General features: G+C 42.1%; 1 protein-coding gene across 4 annotated transcripts in view; it reads left to right on the top strand.

Moving 5' to 3' along the window:
- PPP3CC (protein phosphatase 3 catalytic subunit gamma) overlaps positions 1–18,407 on the top strand; it is a 117,823-nt gene that overhangs the window by 69,519 nt on the left and 29,897 nt on the right. For all 4 annotated transcript variants that reach the window (XM_060787606.2, XM_060787603.2, XM_060787604.2 and 1 more), the window contains exons 6-10: positions 1,801–1,940; positions 4,853–4,930; positions 5,029–5,123; positions 13,084–13,209; positions 16,912–16,989. In XM_060787606.2, the coding sequence (XP_060643589.1) occupies positions 1,801–1,940; positions 4,853–4,930; positions 5,029–5,123; positions 13,084–13,209; positions 16,912–16,989 (517 nt within the window). The remainder of the gene's footprint in view (positions 1–1,800; positions 1,941–4,852; positions 4,931–5,028; positions 5,124–13,083; positions 13,210–16,911; positions 16,990–18,407) is intronic.

The raw sequence follows: 18,407 nt of genomic DNA, 5'->3' as shown, positions 1-18,407 counted from the left end.
CCCCTGACCAACAGAAAATTCTGATGGTCTTTGGTGACCCCTCTGACACCCCCTCACGACCCCCTCAGGGGTCCCGACCCCCAGGTTGAGAAACGCTGCTGTAAGTGGACAGCTCTGCTGCATACACACATACACACTTTCACTTTTATTATGTGTATAGATACAGACATAAGGTTCATATCTTCTGATAAATTGCATAGTTAGAAAGAAATTACCGTATATACTCGAGTATAAGCCGACCCGAATATAAACCGAGACACCTAATTTTACCACAAAAAACTAGGAAAATGTATTGACTCGAGTATAAGCCGAGGGCAAGAAATGCAGCAGCTACTGGTAAGTTTCAAAATAGAAATAGATACCAATAAAAATACATTAATTGAGGCATCTGTAGAGTAAATATTCAAAAATATTTACATAAAATTGTAATTTAAGACAAAGCTGTCCAACTCTGATTAAACCATTATTCTAACCTTCTTCAATGTAAATATGCTTACATATCCTTCCAATAATAGTAAAGGGAGTAAAATAATAAATGTAATAAAAATAATAATAGAGTAAAATAATGGAAATGTCATAACAGTAATAAGAGAGTAAAATAATAAATGTAATAATAATGATAAATAGAGTAAAATAATAAATGTTGTAATAACAGTAAAGAATAAAATAATAAATGTAATAATAACAATAATAAATAGAGTAAAATAATAAATGTAATAATAACAATAAAGAGTAAAATAATAAATGTAATAATAAGAATAAATAGAGTAAAATAATAAATGTTGTAATAACAGTAAATAATAAAATAATAAATGTAATAACAATAATAGAGTAAAGTAATACGTGTAATAAAAACAATAAAGAGGAAAATAATAAATGTAATAATAATAATAATAGAGTAAAATAATAAATGTTGTAATAACAGTAAAGAATAAAATAATAAATGTAATAATAACAATAATAAATAGAGTAAAATAATAAATGTAATAATAACAATAATAAATAGAGTAAAATAATAAATGTACTAATAATAATAAATAGAGTAAAATAATAAATGTAATAATAACAATAAAGAGTAAAATAATAAATGTAATAATAACAATAAAGAGTAAAATAATAAAGGTAATAATAACAATAAAGAGTAAAATAATAAATGTACTAATAATAATAAATAGAGTAAAATAATAAATGTAATAATAACAATAAAGAGTAAAATAATAAATGTAATAATAACAATAAAGAGTAAAATAATAAATGTACTAATAATAATAAATAGAGTAAAATAATAAATGTAATAATAACAATAAAGAGTAAAATAATAAATGTTATAATAACAATGAAGAGTAAAATAATAAATATAATAACAATAATAGAGTAAAATAATAAATGTAATCAAATAATACTAATAACAGAGTAAAATAGTAAATAACATTGACTCGAGTATAAGCCGAGGGGAGATTTTTCAGCCTAAAAAGGGGGCTGAAAAACTAGGCTTATACTCGAGTATATACAGTATTTTTTCTTAATCTTTAAAATAAATCAAATGTACTTTTTTTAAAAAAAATCTATGCCTTCAACCTTTCTCCCATGCAAGTAATTATACCTATGGTCTGTGTCAGCGCTGGTTGGAGATGGAGGTGTTAAATATTTAGTTCCTGGAGACCATAGGGGAGCGTGTATATGTGTAGCACAGATGGATTCGTGTTTGTTTTTAATGTCAGTGCATTCTATTTTAACCATTTGTGTCCTTGGTCCTGTGGATCTATATATTTATAATTGTCTTTTGGTTTGTGTCTTCAGTTAGACAGGTTTAAGGAACCTCCGGCTTTTGGTCCAATGTGTGATCTGCTATGGTCTGATCCATCAGAGGATTATGGCAACGAGAAGACACTGGAACACTTTACCCACAATACCGTTCGAGGTTGCTCTTATTTCTACAGGTGAGAAATAACTCCAACGAAGCACTGAGTAGAGTGAAAAATAAATGTAGGGCACGCTCATTTGCTCTGCTCTGTTCTTTCCGCCTCCTGCGCTTTGTGCAGAATTCTCTTTTTAGCAAGTGTGGGCAATTCTCTTCTAAAAATACACCTTGGCTCAGAGTTGAGTCCCCTTTGAATTTTTACTCCTAAAATGCAAGGCCTAGAATGCAGTGTCCTTACTGCTTTCTAATATATTTCAAACATTTTAGAAGTACTGGGTCGCTGTGAGTTTTTTGGGCTGTATGGCCATGTTCCGGAAGCTAAAATGTGTCCAGAGGAGGGCGACTAAAATGATCAAGGGTCTGGAGAACAAGCCCTATGAGGAGCGGCTTAAGGAGCTGGGCATGTTTAGCCTGAAGAAGAGAAAGATGAGAGGAGACATGGTGAGGGCCATGTATAAATATGTGAGAGGAAGCCACAGGGAGGAGGGAGCAGATCAAGGATCTGGAGAACAAGCTCTATGAGGAGCGGCTTAAGGAGCTGGGCATGTTTAGCCTGAAGAGAAGGCTGAGAGGAGATGTGATAGCCATGTATAAATATGTGAGAGGAAGCCACAGGGAGGAGGGAGCAGATCAAGGATCTGGAGAACAAGCTCTATGAGGAGCGGCTTAAGGAGCTGGGCATGTTTAGCCTGAAGAGAAGGCTGAGAGGAGATGTGATAGCCATGTATAAATATGTGAGAGGAAGCCACAGGGAGGAGGGAGCAGATCAAGGATCTGGAGAACAAGCTCTATGAGGAGCGGTTTAAGGAGCTGGGCATGTTTAGCCTGAAGAAGAGAAGGCTGAGAGGAGATGTGATAGCCATGTATAAATATGTGAGAGGAAGCCACAGGGAGGAGGAGGGAGCAAGCTTGTTTTCTGCTTCCCTGGAGATTAGGACACAGAACAGTGGCTTCATACTACAAGAAAGGAGATTCCACCTGAACATGAGGAAGAACTTCTTGACTGTGAGAGCCGTTCAGCAGTGGAACTCTCTGCCCCGGAGTGTGGTGGAGGCTCCTTCTTTGGAAGCTTTGAAACAGAGGCTGGATGGCCATCTGTCAGGGGTGATTTGAATGCAATATTCCTGCTTCTTGGCAGAATGGGGTTGGACTGGATGATGGCCCACGAGGTCTCCTCCAACTCTTGGATTCTAGGATTCTATGATTCTTTCCTGGCATTTCACCCAAATCTATGGCAGGCGTCGTCAGAGGTTGTGAGGTCTGTTAGAGCCTAGGAAAATGGGGGTTATATACCTGTGGTATAATGTCCAGGGTGGGAGAAAGAACTCTTTGTCTGTTCGAAGTGTGAATGTTTCAATTGGCCACCTTGATTAGCATTAAAAAAAAATCAATTATTTTTATCAGTAAGATTAAAAGTCATAGAAAAAGAGGGTTTTTTACCATTGAAAGTGGAAGAACATATTTGCTTTGGGCAGGAAAGTGGGAGCAGCAAGAACCAAGAGTAGAAAGAAGAAAATAGTCCAGAAGAGGAAGAAAGAAAAAGAAAAAAATAAATAAAAATATAGAAAATATAAAGGAAAACAGGGAAAAAAACCCATTGACTTCCATCTAATCTTTGGTTGTTTTTCAAGTATTTTTTTTCCTTCAGATTTATCTGGATTTCAAAAGTTGTCTGCTTCCCCTTATTTATTATTTACTCTTTTCAAATAATAATTTCTATTTTCTGTTGTTTGAAATAGTCTTTTACTGGGTCCCAGTTTGTATATTTCTTTGGAATCCTTTGGTTTGAGGACAGCCAATAATTTAATTTATCCACATTCATTACCTCCAGGAATTTATTCTACCATTCTTCTTTTTTTGGGTATCTCTTTTGACCGCCAATGTTTTGCAAATACGATTTTGGCTGCTGTAGTTGGGTAATTAAACAGTATCTCCTTAATTAAATTTAACCAAACAGACCTCACAACCTGTGGGGATGCCTGCCATAGATGCAAGCGAAACATCAGGAGAGAATGCTTCCCGAGCATGGCCAGACAGCCCGGAAAATCCACAACAACCCAGTGATTCCGGCCATGAAAGCCTTTGACAATGCATTCTAGAAGTCACTGGAGGATTCTGCATCAGGCACACCTATATTGAATTGTACTTTGAGCTTTTCCGAGTCTCAGGGCATCTGGTACATTTTGAATTCAATGTATTGTTGAAGGCTTTCACGGTCGGAATCACTGGGTTGTTGTAGGTTTTTCCGGGCAATATGGCCATGTTCTAGAGGCATTCTCTCCTGACGTTTCGCCTGCATCTATGGCAAGCATCCTCAGAGGTAGTGAGGTCTGTTGGAACTAGGAAAATGAGTTTATATATCTGTGGAATGACCAGGGTAGGACAAAGGACTTTTGTCTGCTGGACCTAGGTGTGAATGTTTCAACTGACCACCTTGATTAGCATTTAAAGGCACATCAAATCACCTCTCAACAAAAGATCCCCCCAGGCACTGCCAAGCCATCAAATGCTAATCCAGGTGGTCAGTTGAAACATTCCCACCTAGCTCCAGCAGACAAGAGTCCTTTGTCCCACCCTGGTCATTCCACAGATATATAAACCCATTTTCCTATTTCCAACAGACCTCACTACCTCTGAGGATGCTTGCCATAGATGCAGGCGAAACGTCAGGAGAGAATGCCTGTAGAACATGGCCATATAGCCTGGAAAAACCTACAACAACCCATTTTGAGTTCAGTTTCCTAGCTTGCCTCAGTTCCTGCAAATGTTTCCCAATCGTGCCAGATCCCCAGTTACTATAAAATGTAGTTTGACTTGAAGGGGCTTGGCAGACCTCCGCCGCTCTTGAAGCCTGCACCCTCCTTTGAGAAAAGCTGAGACAATCATTTCCTTCAGCACGTGTTAACATGCTTTCAAAACCTTCTTTTTCAGTTACCCCGCGATTTGTGAATTTTTGCAAAACAATAATTTATTATCTGTGATTCGAGCACACGAAGCCCAGGACGCTGGGTAGGTTCAAATCAACTCCAGGCTTGCTTTCAACGGCTTTTTTTTTCTCTCCTGTGTATTCTGCAAAACATTTACATTCTCTGTCGATTTTCTTCTAGGTACCGAATGTACAGAAAAAGCCAGACTACAGGTTTTCCATCCCTAATCACAATCTTTTCTGCACCAAATTATCTAGATGTCTATAACAACAAGGGTAAGACCTCAGCCGTGTGTCATGAGTACCTTGTTTATTTGCCGTGTCAGAAGCAAGTTGAAGATACAGTTAAAATGCATTTAAAAACAAAGTTTTAAAAACTTGGCATGATGCTAAATGTCCTTTGACTACTTGGAAGTGCCTCTGGTGTCGCTGTGAGAAGGTCCCCATTGTGCATGTGGCAGGGCTCAGACCGCATTGTAGTCCGTGGTCTGTGGCTTGCTCTTCTCCGCACTCGCATGTCGTGGACTCCACTTTGTAGCCCCGTTGCTTAAGGTTGGCTTTGCGTCTTGTGGTGCCAGAGCACAACCTGTACAGCGCCTCCTAGGTCGCCCACACCATAGCTACCCATGGTTTTTTTTTACTAAACTTCTTCCCTCATATAAACTGGACTGAACCATTAATCCCATCATAGACTGTTTTGCATATTGTCACAATGCATTCTGGAGGACTATGCCTCCCTCTGGGATAGATCTTTAAATAGATTCACACTTTAAATCAATGAATGACAGCTCCTTGAGTTTCCCATCACCAGGAGGACCAATCACCACACTACCTCATGGAGCCAGCAGCCAATGACAGCCCAAATCTTAGCCAGGCCAGTTTTCAGCCAATCAGAGGCTGGCATAAGCATTCTGAATAGCTGTTAAAGGTGTTTAAATCTGTTCTGTATTTTGCATTGGGTTATGTCGGATCTTTGAGAACTCAAGACTCTATTCATAGAATCATAGAATCATAGAATCAAAGAGTTGGAAGAGACCTCCTGGGCCATCATCCAGTCCAACCCCATTCTGCCAAGAAGCAGGAATATTGCATTCAAATCTCCCCTGACAGATGGCCATCCAGCCTCTGTTTCAAAGCTTCCAAAGAAGGAGCCTCCACCACACTCCGGGGCAGAGAGTTCCACTGCTGAACGGCTCTCACAGTCAGGAAGTTCTTCCTAATGTTCAGATGGAATCTCCTCTCTTGTAGTTTGAAGCCATTGTTCCCTTGCGTCCTAGTCTCCAAGGAAGCAGAAAACAAGCTTGCTCTCTCCTCCCTGTGGCTTCCTCTCACATATTTATACATGGCTATCATGTCTCCTCTCAGCCTTCTCTTCTTCAGGCTAAACATGCCCAGTTCCCTAAGCCGCTCCTCATAGGGCTTGTTCTCCAGACCCTTGATCATTTTAGTCGTCCTCCTCTGGACACATTCCAGCTTGTCAATATCTCTCTTGAATTGTGGTGCCCAGAATTGGACACCATATTCCAGATGTGGTCTAACCAAAGCAGAATAGAGGGGTAGCATTACTTCCTTAGATCTAGACACTATGCTCCTATTGATGCCTGAGGCCAAAATCCCATTGGCTTTTTTTGCCGCCACATCACATTGTTGGCTCATGTTTAACTTGTTGTCCACGAGGACTCCAAGATCTTTTTCACACGTACTGCTCTCGAGCCAGGCGTCACCCATTCTGTATCTTTGCATTTCATTTTTTCTGCCAAAGTGGAGTATCTTACATTTGTCACTGTTGAACTTCCTTTTGTTAGTTTTGGCCCATCATCTCTCTAATCTGTCAAGATCGTTTTGAATCCTGCTCCTGTCCTCTGGACTATTGGCTATCCCTCCCAATTTGGTGTCGTCTGCAAACTTGATGATCCTGCCTTCTAGCCCTTCATCTAAGTCATTAATAAAGATGTTGAACAGGACCGGGCCCAGGACGGAACCCTGCGGCACTCCGCTCGTCACTTCTTTCCAAGATGAAGAGGAAGCATTAGTGAGCACTCTCTGTGTTCGTCCACTTAACTAATTCTGACATCCTTTCATGCTTGAAAGAAATAAACCTCTGTTCCTGTTGACTTCGAACCTAGTTCGTGTTTTAATCTGACCTTTGGAGTAGTGAAACACACCAGGCTTTCAATCTGCAGTCTTAGGGCCCTTCCAGACAGGCCCTATATTCCAGACAGGCCCTATAGATATCTGCTCTATCTGGCATCATATAATCCAGCTTAAAGCAGAAAACCTGGAATCATACCTGGGATATAGGGCTGAGTTTTAGCCTGCCACTTTTGGACACTCACTTGCTGAGGTGTTCCTGCAAGATCTTAGAGGAGCCTGTTTCTTGATTTAAGGCGTTGGCATGCTGACTGATATCCGAACAGAGGATGGGCCAAAGATGTCCCTGCCTTGGTCCTTCCATTATTGGCTGCTACTTTCCAGCAGATATCAGGTGGTGCAAGGCCAGCTAAACAGTGTAATTTCTCCAGTGGTGTAGGGCACAGACATCCAGTGATAATGTGGCAGGTCTCATTAAGAGCCACATTTATTTATTTATTTACGACATCTATATGCCGCCCTTCTCACCCCGAAGGGGACTCAGAGCGGCTTACAAGGTATATATTACATACAATATATCAAGGGTCCTCAAACTTTGTAAACCGAGGGCCAAGTCACAGTCCCTCAAACTGTTGGAGGGCCAGATTATAATTTGAGAAAAAAAATATGAATGAATTCCTATGCACAGTGTGCTTTATTTGTAGTGCAAAAAAACGCACTTAAAAACAATACAATAATTAAAACCAAGAATAATTTTAGAAAATATAAACTTAATAGTATTTCAATGGAAAGTGTGGGCCTGCTTTTGGCTTTTATTTGTCGTGTCAGGACAACCAGTCAATTATATTGCATTTCTAACAGAACAAAGCAGACAAACAGACAAAATACAAAATTTGCAAGCTTGGTAGTGGATTAAATGTCCTTTGACCAGTAGCTGGCCCCTTGCAGTGCTTCTGGTGTTACTATAAGAAGGTCCTCCATTGTGCATGTGGCAGGGCTCAGGTTGCATTGCAGCAGGTGGTTAGTGGTTTGCTCTTCTCCGCACTCGCGTGTCGTGGATTCTACTTTGTGGCCCCATTTCTTGAGGTTGGCTCTGCATCTGGTGGTGCCAGAGCGCAGTCTGTTCAGCGCCTTCCAAGTCACCCCGTCTTCTGTGTGCCCAGGGGGGAGTCTCTCATTTGGTATCAGCCATTGGTTGAGGTTCTGGGTTTGTTCCTGCCACTTTTGGACTCTCACTTGCTGAGATGTTCCAGCGAGTGTCTCTGTAGATCTTAGCAAACTATATCCTTATTTAAGTCATTGACGTGCTGGCTGATACCCAAACAGGGGATGAGCTGGAGATGTCTCTGCCTTGGTCCTTTCACTATTGGCTGCTACTTCCCGGCGGATGTCAGGTGGTGCAATACCGGCTAAACAATGTAATTTCTCCAGTGGTGTAGGAGCCTCCTCGCAGGATTGCAAGACATCCGGGCGTCCCCTGGGCAATGTCTTCGTAGACAGCTGATTCTCTCACTCCAGAAGCAACCAGATCGACTTGCAGCATATTGGTTGCTACTTCCCGGTGGATGTCAGGTGGTGCGATACTGGCTAAGCAGTGTAATTTCTCCAGTGGTGTAGGGCGCAGACACCCCGTGATGATGCGGCATGTCTCATTAAGAGCCACATCCACTGTTTTAGTGTGGTGAGATGTGTTCCACACTGGGCATGCATATTCAGCAGCAGAGTAGCACAGCGCAAGGGCAGATGTCTTCACTGTGTCTGGTTGTGATCCCTAGGCTGTGCCAGTCAGCTTTCCTATAATATTGTTTGTAGCACCCACTTTTTGCTTGATATTCAGGCAGTGCTTCTTGTAGATCAGGGCATGGTCCAGAGTGACTCCCAGGTATGTGGGTGCGCTGCAATGCTCCAGTGGGATTCCTTCCCAGGTGATCCTCAGAGCTCGGCATGCTTGTCCGTTCTTAAAGTGAAAGGCACATGTCTGTGTTTTAGATGGGTTGGGGATCAGCTGGTTTTCCCTGTAGTAGGCGGTACGGGCACCTCGAGCTTTGGAGAGCTTCTGTTCAACCATCTCAAATCTCCCTGCTTGGGCGGTGATGGCACGATCATCAGCATAGATGAAACTCTCTGTCCCTTCTGGCGGTGGCTGTTCATTGGTGTAGATGTTGAACATGGATGGAGCAAGCACGCTCCCCTGAGGCAGGCCGTTCTTCTGTTTCCGCCATCTGCTTCTCTGGCCCTGGAACTCAACAAAAAAGCTCCTGTTTGGTAGCTGATTTCCTTGAGAAGTGATGGCACGATCATCAGCATAGATGAAGCTCTCTGTCCCTTCTGGCAGTGGCTGGTCATTTGTGTAGATGTTGAACATGGATGGAGCAAGCACGCTCCCCTGGGGCAGGCTGTTCTTCTGTTTCCGCCATCTGCTTCTCTGGCCCTGGAACTCAACAAAAAAGCTCCTGTTTTGTAGCAGGTTTCCTATGAGGCGAGTGAGGTGGTCGTCCTTTGTGAGATTATACATTTTTCTCAAGAGGAAGCGGTTGTTCACAGTCTCATAAGCTGAAGTGAACCAGGCTGAAGTGGTGGAAGATTTGAAATGTTGAAATACGAAATGTTCTCTTGGGATTAGTCTTCACACTGGTAAAGTTCTGCAACTGAGATCTAGGTCCCGGCAATATTTGTTCAGTATTCCTTCTGCAGGCCTTGTCTGGCACTTTTCTGTCATCCTAGGAGATAATTTGAAATCCCGTACATTGATGTGACTTGGACTCTAGTTTGGTTGACAGAATGCAAAAACGGCTTCGTCAAAGAGAGTTTGGGGGCACGAAGAGGGAGAACTTTGTCCAAATGCAACTAGATGTCTACAGGACAAACCCACAGGATTGTTAGAAAGACTGTTGTTGTGTGTCTTAAGTCATTCCCGACTCGTGAGAGCCCTGCGGTGAGGCTATTGCATGGTTTTCCTGTCAAGATTGGTCCAGAGGAGGGTTACCTTCCTCTGGGAATGAGGGAATGTCACTTGCTAAGGCCACTCCATAGATTTCCATGGCAGAGTGGAGATTGCAACTCTGATTTTCCATATCAACATCTTTGGCAGTCAGGGGGCTTTTGGGCTCTTGTTATTATTATTATTATTATTTCTAATATTCTATTATTATATCCTATGTACATTTTTGGAGGTTGGGGTGGGGGGCATCCCTTCGCTGCACAAGGTCTCACTGTATTGGAGGTCTTTTGGGCTATTATTATTATTATTATTATTATTATATCTACATCTTTGGAGGTCAAGGGGCTTTTGGGGTCCTATTTATTTATCGAGTCATCAGCAACCAGTCAATTATATTACATTTCTAACAGAACAAAGCAAACAAACGGACAAAATACAAAAATACAGAATACAAATTTTGCAAGCTTGGTAGTTGATTAAATGTCCTTTGACCAGGATCTGGCCCCTTGGAGTGCCTCTGGTGTTGCCGCAAGAAGGTCCTCCATTGTGCGTGTGGCTCAGGTTGCATTGAAGCAGGTGGTCAGTGGTTAGCTCTTCTCCGCACTCGCATGTCGAGGATTCCACTTTGTGGCCCCATTTCTTAAGGTTGGCTCTGCATCTGGTGGTGCCAGAGCGCAGTCTGTTCAGCACCTTCCAAGTCGCCCCGCCCTCTGTGTGCCCAGGGCAGGCATGTAGCTGGGAGGGGGGGGGGCTTGAGGGGCTTCAGCCCCCCCCCCGAAATTCTCATGGTGGTCCGCGAAAAGGCCTTACTGGTGCATTATTTAAACTGTTATGTTTATTCATATCATGATCTGATCACCATATTCAATATATTACATATGCATGGGGGTATTGGGATAACGATACAAAAGGTTTGCTAGGGTAGACCTTCTTTCACTCAGACTGAGAAAAACAAACTCCCCCCCCCCCGAAACAAACTCAGCCCCACCCCCCGAATCAAAATCCTGGCTACGGGCTTGGCCCAGGGGGAAGTCTCTCATCTGGTATCAACCATTGGTTGAGGTTCTGGGTTTGAGCCTGCCACTTTTGGACTCTTGCTTGCTGAGGTGTTCCAGTGAGCGTCTCTGTAGATCTTAGAAAACTATTTCTAGATTTAAGTCATTGACGCGCTGGCTGAGACCCAAACAGGGGATGAGCTGGAGATGTCTCTGCCTTGGTCCTTTCACTATTGGCTGCTACTTCCCGGCGGATGTCAGGTGGTGCAATACCGGCTAGACAGTGTAATTTCTCCAGTGGTGTAGGGCGCAGACACTCCGTGATAATGCAGCATGTCTCATTCAGAGCCACATCCACTGTTTTAGCGTGGTGAGATGTGTTCCACAATGGACATGCGTACTCGGCAGCAGAGTAGCACAGCGCAAGGGCAGATGTTTTGGGCTCCTGTTATTATTATTATTACTATTATAATATTCTATTATTATATCATATGTACATCTTTGGAGGTCAGGGGGGCATCCCTTCGCTGCACAGGGTCTCACTGTATTGGGGGTCTTTTGGGCTCTATTATTATTATTATTTTTATTATTATTATTATTATTATTATTATTATATCATATCTACATCAGAGATCAGAGGGGCTTTTGGGCTCCTGTTCTATTATTATTATTAATATTAATGTTATAATATTCTATTATATCATATCAACATCTTGGAGGTCGAGGGGGGCATCCCTTCGCTGCACAGGGTCTCACTGTATTGGGGGTCTTTTGGGCTCTATTATTATTATTATTATTATTATTATTATTATTATTATTATATCATATCTACATTGGAGATCAGAGGGGCTTTTGGGCTCCTGGTCTTCTATTATTATTATTATTATTATTATTTCTTCTATTATTATTATTATTATTATTGTTGTTGTTATAATATTCTATTATATCATATCAACATCTTGGAGGTTGGGAGGGCATCCTTTCGCTGCACAGGGTCTCACTATATTGGGGTCTTTCGGGCTCTATTATTATTATTATTATTATTATTATATCATATCTACATCGGAGATCAGAGGGGCTTTTGGGCTCCTGGTCTTCTATTATTATTATTATTATTATTATTATTATTTCTTCTATTATTATTATTGTTGTTGTTGTTGTTATAATATTCTTTTATATCATATCAACATCTTGGAGGTTGGGGGGGGGCATCCCTTCGCTGCACAGGATCTCACTGTATTGGGGGTCTTTTGGGCTCTATTATTATTATTATTATTATTATTATTATTATTATTATTATATCTACATTGGAGATCAGAGGGGCTTTTGGGCTCCTGGTCTTCTATTATTATTATTATTAATGTTATAATATTCTATTATATCATATCAACATCTTGGAGGTCAAGGGGGCATCCCTTCGCTGCACAGGGTCTCACTGTATTGGGGGTCTTTTGGGCTCTATTATTATTATTATTATTATTATTATTATTATTATTATTATTATTATTATTATTATTATATCATATCTACATCGGAGATCAGAGGGGCTTTTGGGCTCCTGTTCTATTATTATTATTACTGTTATAATATTCTATTATATCATATCAACATCTTGGAGGTCGGGGGGGGCATCCCTTCGCTGCACAGGGTCTCACTATATTGGGGGTCTTTTGGGCTCTATTATTATTATTATTATTATTATTATTATTATTATATCATATCTACATCAGAGATCAGAGGGGCTTTTGGGCTCCTGTTCTATTATTATTATTATTATTATTACTGTTATAATATTCTATTATATCATATCAACATCTTGGAGGTCGAGGGGGGCATCCCTTCGCTGCACAGGGTCTCACTATATTGGGGGTCTTTCGGGCTCTATTATTATTATTATTATTATTATTATTATTATTATATCATATCTACATCGGAGATCAGAGGGGCTTTTGGGCTCCTGGTCTTCTATTATTATTATTATTATTATTATTATTATTATTATTATTAATGTTATAATATTCTATTATATCATATCAACATCTTGGAGGTCGAGGGGGGCATCCCTTCGCTGCACAGGGTCTCACTGTATTGGGGGTCTTTCGGGCTCTTGTTGTATTATTATTATTCAGAGTTCTGCTAAACTGGAAGAAAGATGCTTCGGTCAATGAACATTGTTGTGATTTCTCTCTCTCTGCTTGTTTCCTTCTAGCGGCTGTGCTGAAATATGAAAATAATGTCATGAACATCAGGCAGTTTAATTGTTCCCCTCACCCCTACTGGCTTCCAAATTTCATGGATGTTTTCACATGGTCTTTGCCTTTTGTAGGGGAAAAAGGTAAGCGGGAATTGGCACTGGAAAATATATCGTAGGAAAAACAAGAGTCCAATGAGGAAAAGAGATCCCCTTGGAGCGGTTAATCTGAGCGACATGTGGCCCAAATGGTGTATTTCTACCTGGAAGTTGGCCTAGAATTTGGCCTTTAGAGAAGTGTAGGTAAAGGTAAAGGTAGTCCCCTGACATTAAGTCCAGTCATGTCTGACTCTGGGACTCTGGTGCTCATCTCCATTTCTAAGCCGAAGAGCCAGCGTTGTCCGTAGACACCTCCAAGGTCATGTGGCCGGCATGACTGCATGGAGCGCTGTTAGAGAAGTGTAACCACTTAAAAAATTAAAAGAGAAGTATTGTCGAAGGCTTTCGTGGCCGGAATCACTGGGTTGCTGTAGGTTTTTTCGGGCTATATGGCCATGGTCTAGAGGCATTCTCTCCTGACGTTTCGCCTGCATCTATGGCAAGCATCCTCAGAGGGAGTGAGGTCTGTTGGAACTAGGAAAAATGGGTTTGTATATCTGTGGACTGACCAGGGCGGGACAAAGCACTCTTGTCTGCTGGAGCTAGGTGGGAATGTTTCAACTGATCACCTTGATTTTTCCTAGTTCCAACAGACCTCACAACCTCTGAGGATGCTTGCCATAGATGCAGGCGAAACGTCAGGAGTGAATGCCTCTAGACCATGGCCATATAGCCCGAAAAAACTACAACAACCCTAAAAGAGAAGTGTTATAACATTAAGACCGCAAAAGACTCCGCGAGCTATGGCCTCCATATCAAGATTGCTGTTGGAAATAGCAACCTCCCAGGCCTTTCACTATTCATTTGCTAATATATAGATTTGCTAACCTGTATTCTATGTGTAGCGCAGTGGGTTAAACCGCTGAGCTTCTGAACTTGTTGACTGAAAGGCCTCAGGTTCGAATCCGGGGAGCAGGGTGAGCTCCTGCTGTCAGCCCCAGCTTCTGCCAACCTAGTAGTTGGCAGAAAACATGCATATGATGGAAGGATAAACTATGATGGCTAAGATTTCTAGCAATTTGAAATATGAAAATCATGAAAAATTTGAAAGAAACCGGAAGCTGGCCTTCGCATACTTGACGGGAGAGCTAAAGAAATAAAAACAAGAGGAATTTTTTGAATTAGAAGTATAGAGGGTTAAACAAGATGTGCATAAATCCTGCGGGAATCGGTGACGGACGCCAAGGTGGTGTATATCTTTTGTGCAATTGCAACTGCAATTTCAACTTCAAATTAACAACCATCCTCTGCCTTGGCAGTTTAAAGACATGGTTCTTCAGTCTAACAGCTGAGTTACCTGTGTGCCATGACATGAATACTTATGAATATCACTTGTTCAGAGAATTGACTTCTAACAAAGTCATGCTTTTATTTATTATTTATTTATTTGCTGCATTTGTTGACCGCCGTTCTCAGCCCTAGGGCGACTCATGGCGGTGTACAACATATAAAAGACAATTTACAATAAAGCAATAACGAAAAATCAACATAACACTAATACACAATAATATAATTACACTAAATAATCCGTTCCGTCTCATCGTAGAATCATAACCAATCTCGTAATCCATATTCCGTTCCAGTTGTCATTACCAATTAATGTAGCACTCAGTTAAATGCCTTCTCAAATAGCCATGTCTTTAGGCTCTTACGGAAAGACATAAGGGAGGGCGCCTGTCTGATGTCAACAGGAAGGGTGTTCCACAGCCGGGGGGCCACCACCGAGAAGGCCCTCTCTCTCGTCCCCGCCAGACGTGCCTGTGAAGCAGGTGGGATCGAGAGAAGGGCCTCCCCAGACGATCTCAAGGCCCTCGTGGTTTTCAGAAGGTTGTCTCTGTCATCATGTTTGGTTCCTATGTTCTGTGTATATTGTTTTATATTTTATTTTATTTATTTATTTGATTTGTATACCGCCACTCCCAATTTGGCTCGGAGCGGTTTACAGCAGTCGATAAAAACAATACAACCAATTTTAAAATACAATAAAAACTAAAACAGACATAGTCCTGAGTTATTCACCCATCGAAAGCTTGTCAGAAAAGAAAGGTTTTACAGGCGTTTGATGTTTTACATTTTAAAGTTATGTTGTTTATTTTACTGCAATTTGCATTGTTATATTGTAGTTTGTTGTTTGGGCTTAGCCTCATGTAACCCGCTCCGAGTCCCCGTTGGGGAGATGGTGGCGGGGTATAAATAAAGATTATTATTATTATTATTATTATTATTATTATTATTATTATTATGATGTTCATGGAGATTCACATTTGCCAAATGGATGTGACGTCATTTTTACTTTTCCAATGAGGTTATGATGCAGTTATTTCTAATAAGTTGTGGAATTTTCAATAATTGCAAACCAACGTTTGAAGTGAGTTTGCAGTCCTGATTTGGACCGCAAGTTCAAAATTGCGTCTCCTCAATTCAGAGGAGGAGAACATCCAGAGTTTCGGGGTGCGGTGTCATGTGTACGCAGATGATGTCCAACTCTGTCACTCCTTTCCACCTGCTACGATGGAGACTGTTCAGATCCTGAACTGGTGCTTGGCCGCTGTGATGGTCTGGATGAGGGCGAACACATTGAAATTGAATCCAGACAAGACAGAGGTACTCCTGGTTAGTCGTAAGGCTGAACAGGGCATAGGGTCACAGCCTGTGTTGGATGGGGTCGCACTCCCCCTGAAGATGCAGGTTCGCAGCTTGGGTGTGACCCTGGACTCATCGCTGAGCCTGGAACCCCAGGTTTCGGCGGTGACCAGGGGAGCATTCGCACAGTCAAAACTTGTGCGCCAGCTGCGCCCGTACTTTGGGAAGTCTGACTTAGCCACAGTAGTCCACGCTCTGGTTACATCCTGCATAGACTACTGCAATGCTCTCTACTTGGGGTGCCCTTTGAAGACTGCTTGGAAGCTCCAACTAGTCCAACGCTTGGCAGCCAGGATGCTAACAGGAGCGGCACTCAGGGAGCATACTACTCCTCTGTTGCGCCAGCTCCACTGGCTGCCAATTTGCTACCGGGCACAATTCAAAGTGCTGGCTTTAGCCTATAAAGCCCTAAACGGTTCTGGCCCAACTTACCTCTCTGAATGCATCTCCTCCTATGAACCGACTAGGACACTCAGATCATCTGGGGAGGCCCTGCTCTCGGTCCCGCCTGCATCACAGGCGCGCTTGGCGGGGACGAGAGACAGGGCCTTCTCAGTGGTGGCCCCTCGGCTGTGGAACATCCTGCCTGCAGATATCAGATGGGCCCCCTCCCTGCTGGCATTTCGGAGGAAAGTGAAGACCTGGCTGTTCAAACAAGCATTCGATTAAACAGTGTAATTGAACATAGGAATACGGAATAATGGATGACGAGACTGGATTCTGATTTTACTGTTGAGGGGCTAATGATTGTGATACGGATGTTTAATAATTTATGTTACAATTGTTTTTAATTGCCCTATACTTGTTTTGTGATATTTTGTACTGATGTTGTTCACCGCTTTGAGTCACCTGAGGGCTGAGAAAAGCGGTATAGAAATAAAGTAAATAAATAAAGTAAATAAAGATATTGGTTTCTGCGGAAGAGGCAGACACGTGTTGGATTGGAGCATGGCCTAAGGCTGCGAGCAAGAGCACAATGTGTGAACCCACTCATTTATGGCCTGGTTGTTGACCACTGTTCCCATTTCTCTCTCCGTCCTGCAGTTACCGAGATGCTGGTTAACATCCTCAACATCTGCTCCGACGACGAGCTTATTACAGACGGAGATGAAACATTGGATGGTAAAGAAATCCTTTTTTTGCACTTTCAGGGTAGGGTGGGGGGTAACTTCTGGGGTTTCAAGCAAATCCGGAGAAATCAATATCAAGTATTGGGCGTGTAGTCGTCTTCTTTGCACCATTTTGTTGTCATCTTTTCCATTCATAGCTAAAGCTCGCCATCCTGGGCTATTTTACAGGCTGCTATTTCTTTAGTTCTTTAGTACGTCAAACTAACAATACCTAAATTTGAAGGGAGACTTGGGTTTTTCTGGGGTGGGTTTTTTTTTCCCATCCTGTGGGAGGCTTCTCTCATATCCTCACATGAGAAGCTGGAGCTGACAGACGGGAGCTCAACCTGCTCCCTGGATTTGAACCGTTGCCTTTTCGGTCAGCAGTTCTGCCAGCACAAGGGTTTAAGCCAGTGTTTTTCAACCCGTGGGGGGGGGGGGTCGCGAGGGAGTTTCAGAGGGGTTGCTAAAGGCTATCGGAAAACCTATATTTCCGATGGTCTTAGAAACCCTTTTGGCAGAGAAGGCTGAAGATCTCTCCATCTGTCCTTCTCTTCCTTTTGGAAAACAGATGGTGAATCCTCCCATCAAAAGCCCTCCTCTGCTGTGATTGACTGGCCTCTCAGCCAAGGGGAGGGCTGCTTCTGAGACTCCAAGTGGGGAGGGGGGAACATGCCCCTCACTATCAATTCCTCCCAAATCCCTCCAGTATTTTCTGTTGGTCATGGGAGTTCTGTGTGCCAAGTTTGGTTGAATTCCATTGTTGGTGGAGTTCAGAATGCTCTTTGATTGTAGGTGAACTATAAATCCCAGCAACGACAACTCTCAAATGTCAAGGTCTATTCCCCCCAAACTCCACCACTGTTCACATTTGGGCATATTGAGTATCTGTGGTATCCCTCATGGTTTGAGTCCACAGTGCTCTCTGGATGTAGGTGAACTACAACTCCAAAATTCAAGGTCAATGCCCATCAAACCCTTCCAGTATTTTCTGTTGGCCACGGAAATTCTGTGTGTCAAGTTTGGTTCAATTCCATCATTGCTGGGGTTCAGAATCTCTTTGATTGTAGGTAAACTATAAATCCCAGCAACTACAACTCCCAAACGACAAAATCAATCCCCCTCAAATCCCACCAGTATTCAAATTTGGGCATAAGGGGGTATTTGTGCCAAATTTGGTCCAGAGACTGAAAATACATCCTTCATATCAGATATTTACATTATAATTCATAACAATAGCAAAATTCCAGTTATGAAGTAGGAATGAAAATAATGTTATGGTTAGGGGTCACACCAGAAGCGACTTGCAGTTTCTCAAGTTGCTCCTGACACGAGTTCACCTACAATCAAAGAGCATTCTGAACTCCACCAACAAAGGAATTGAACCAAACTTGGCACACAGAACTCCCATGACCAACAGAAAACACTGGA

Source organism: Anolis sagrei, chromosome 7, assembly GCF_037176765.1.
Source record: "Anolis sagrei isolate rAnoSag1 chromosome 7, rAnoSag1.mat, whole genome shotgun sequence".
Lineage (NCBI taxonomy): Eukaryota > Metazoa > Chordata > Lepidosauria > Squamata > Dactyloidae > Anolis > Anolis sagrei.
This window is presented reverse-complemented; position numbering and strand designations above follow the sequence as displayed.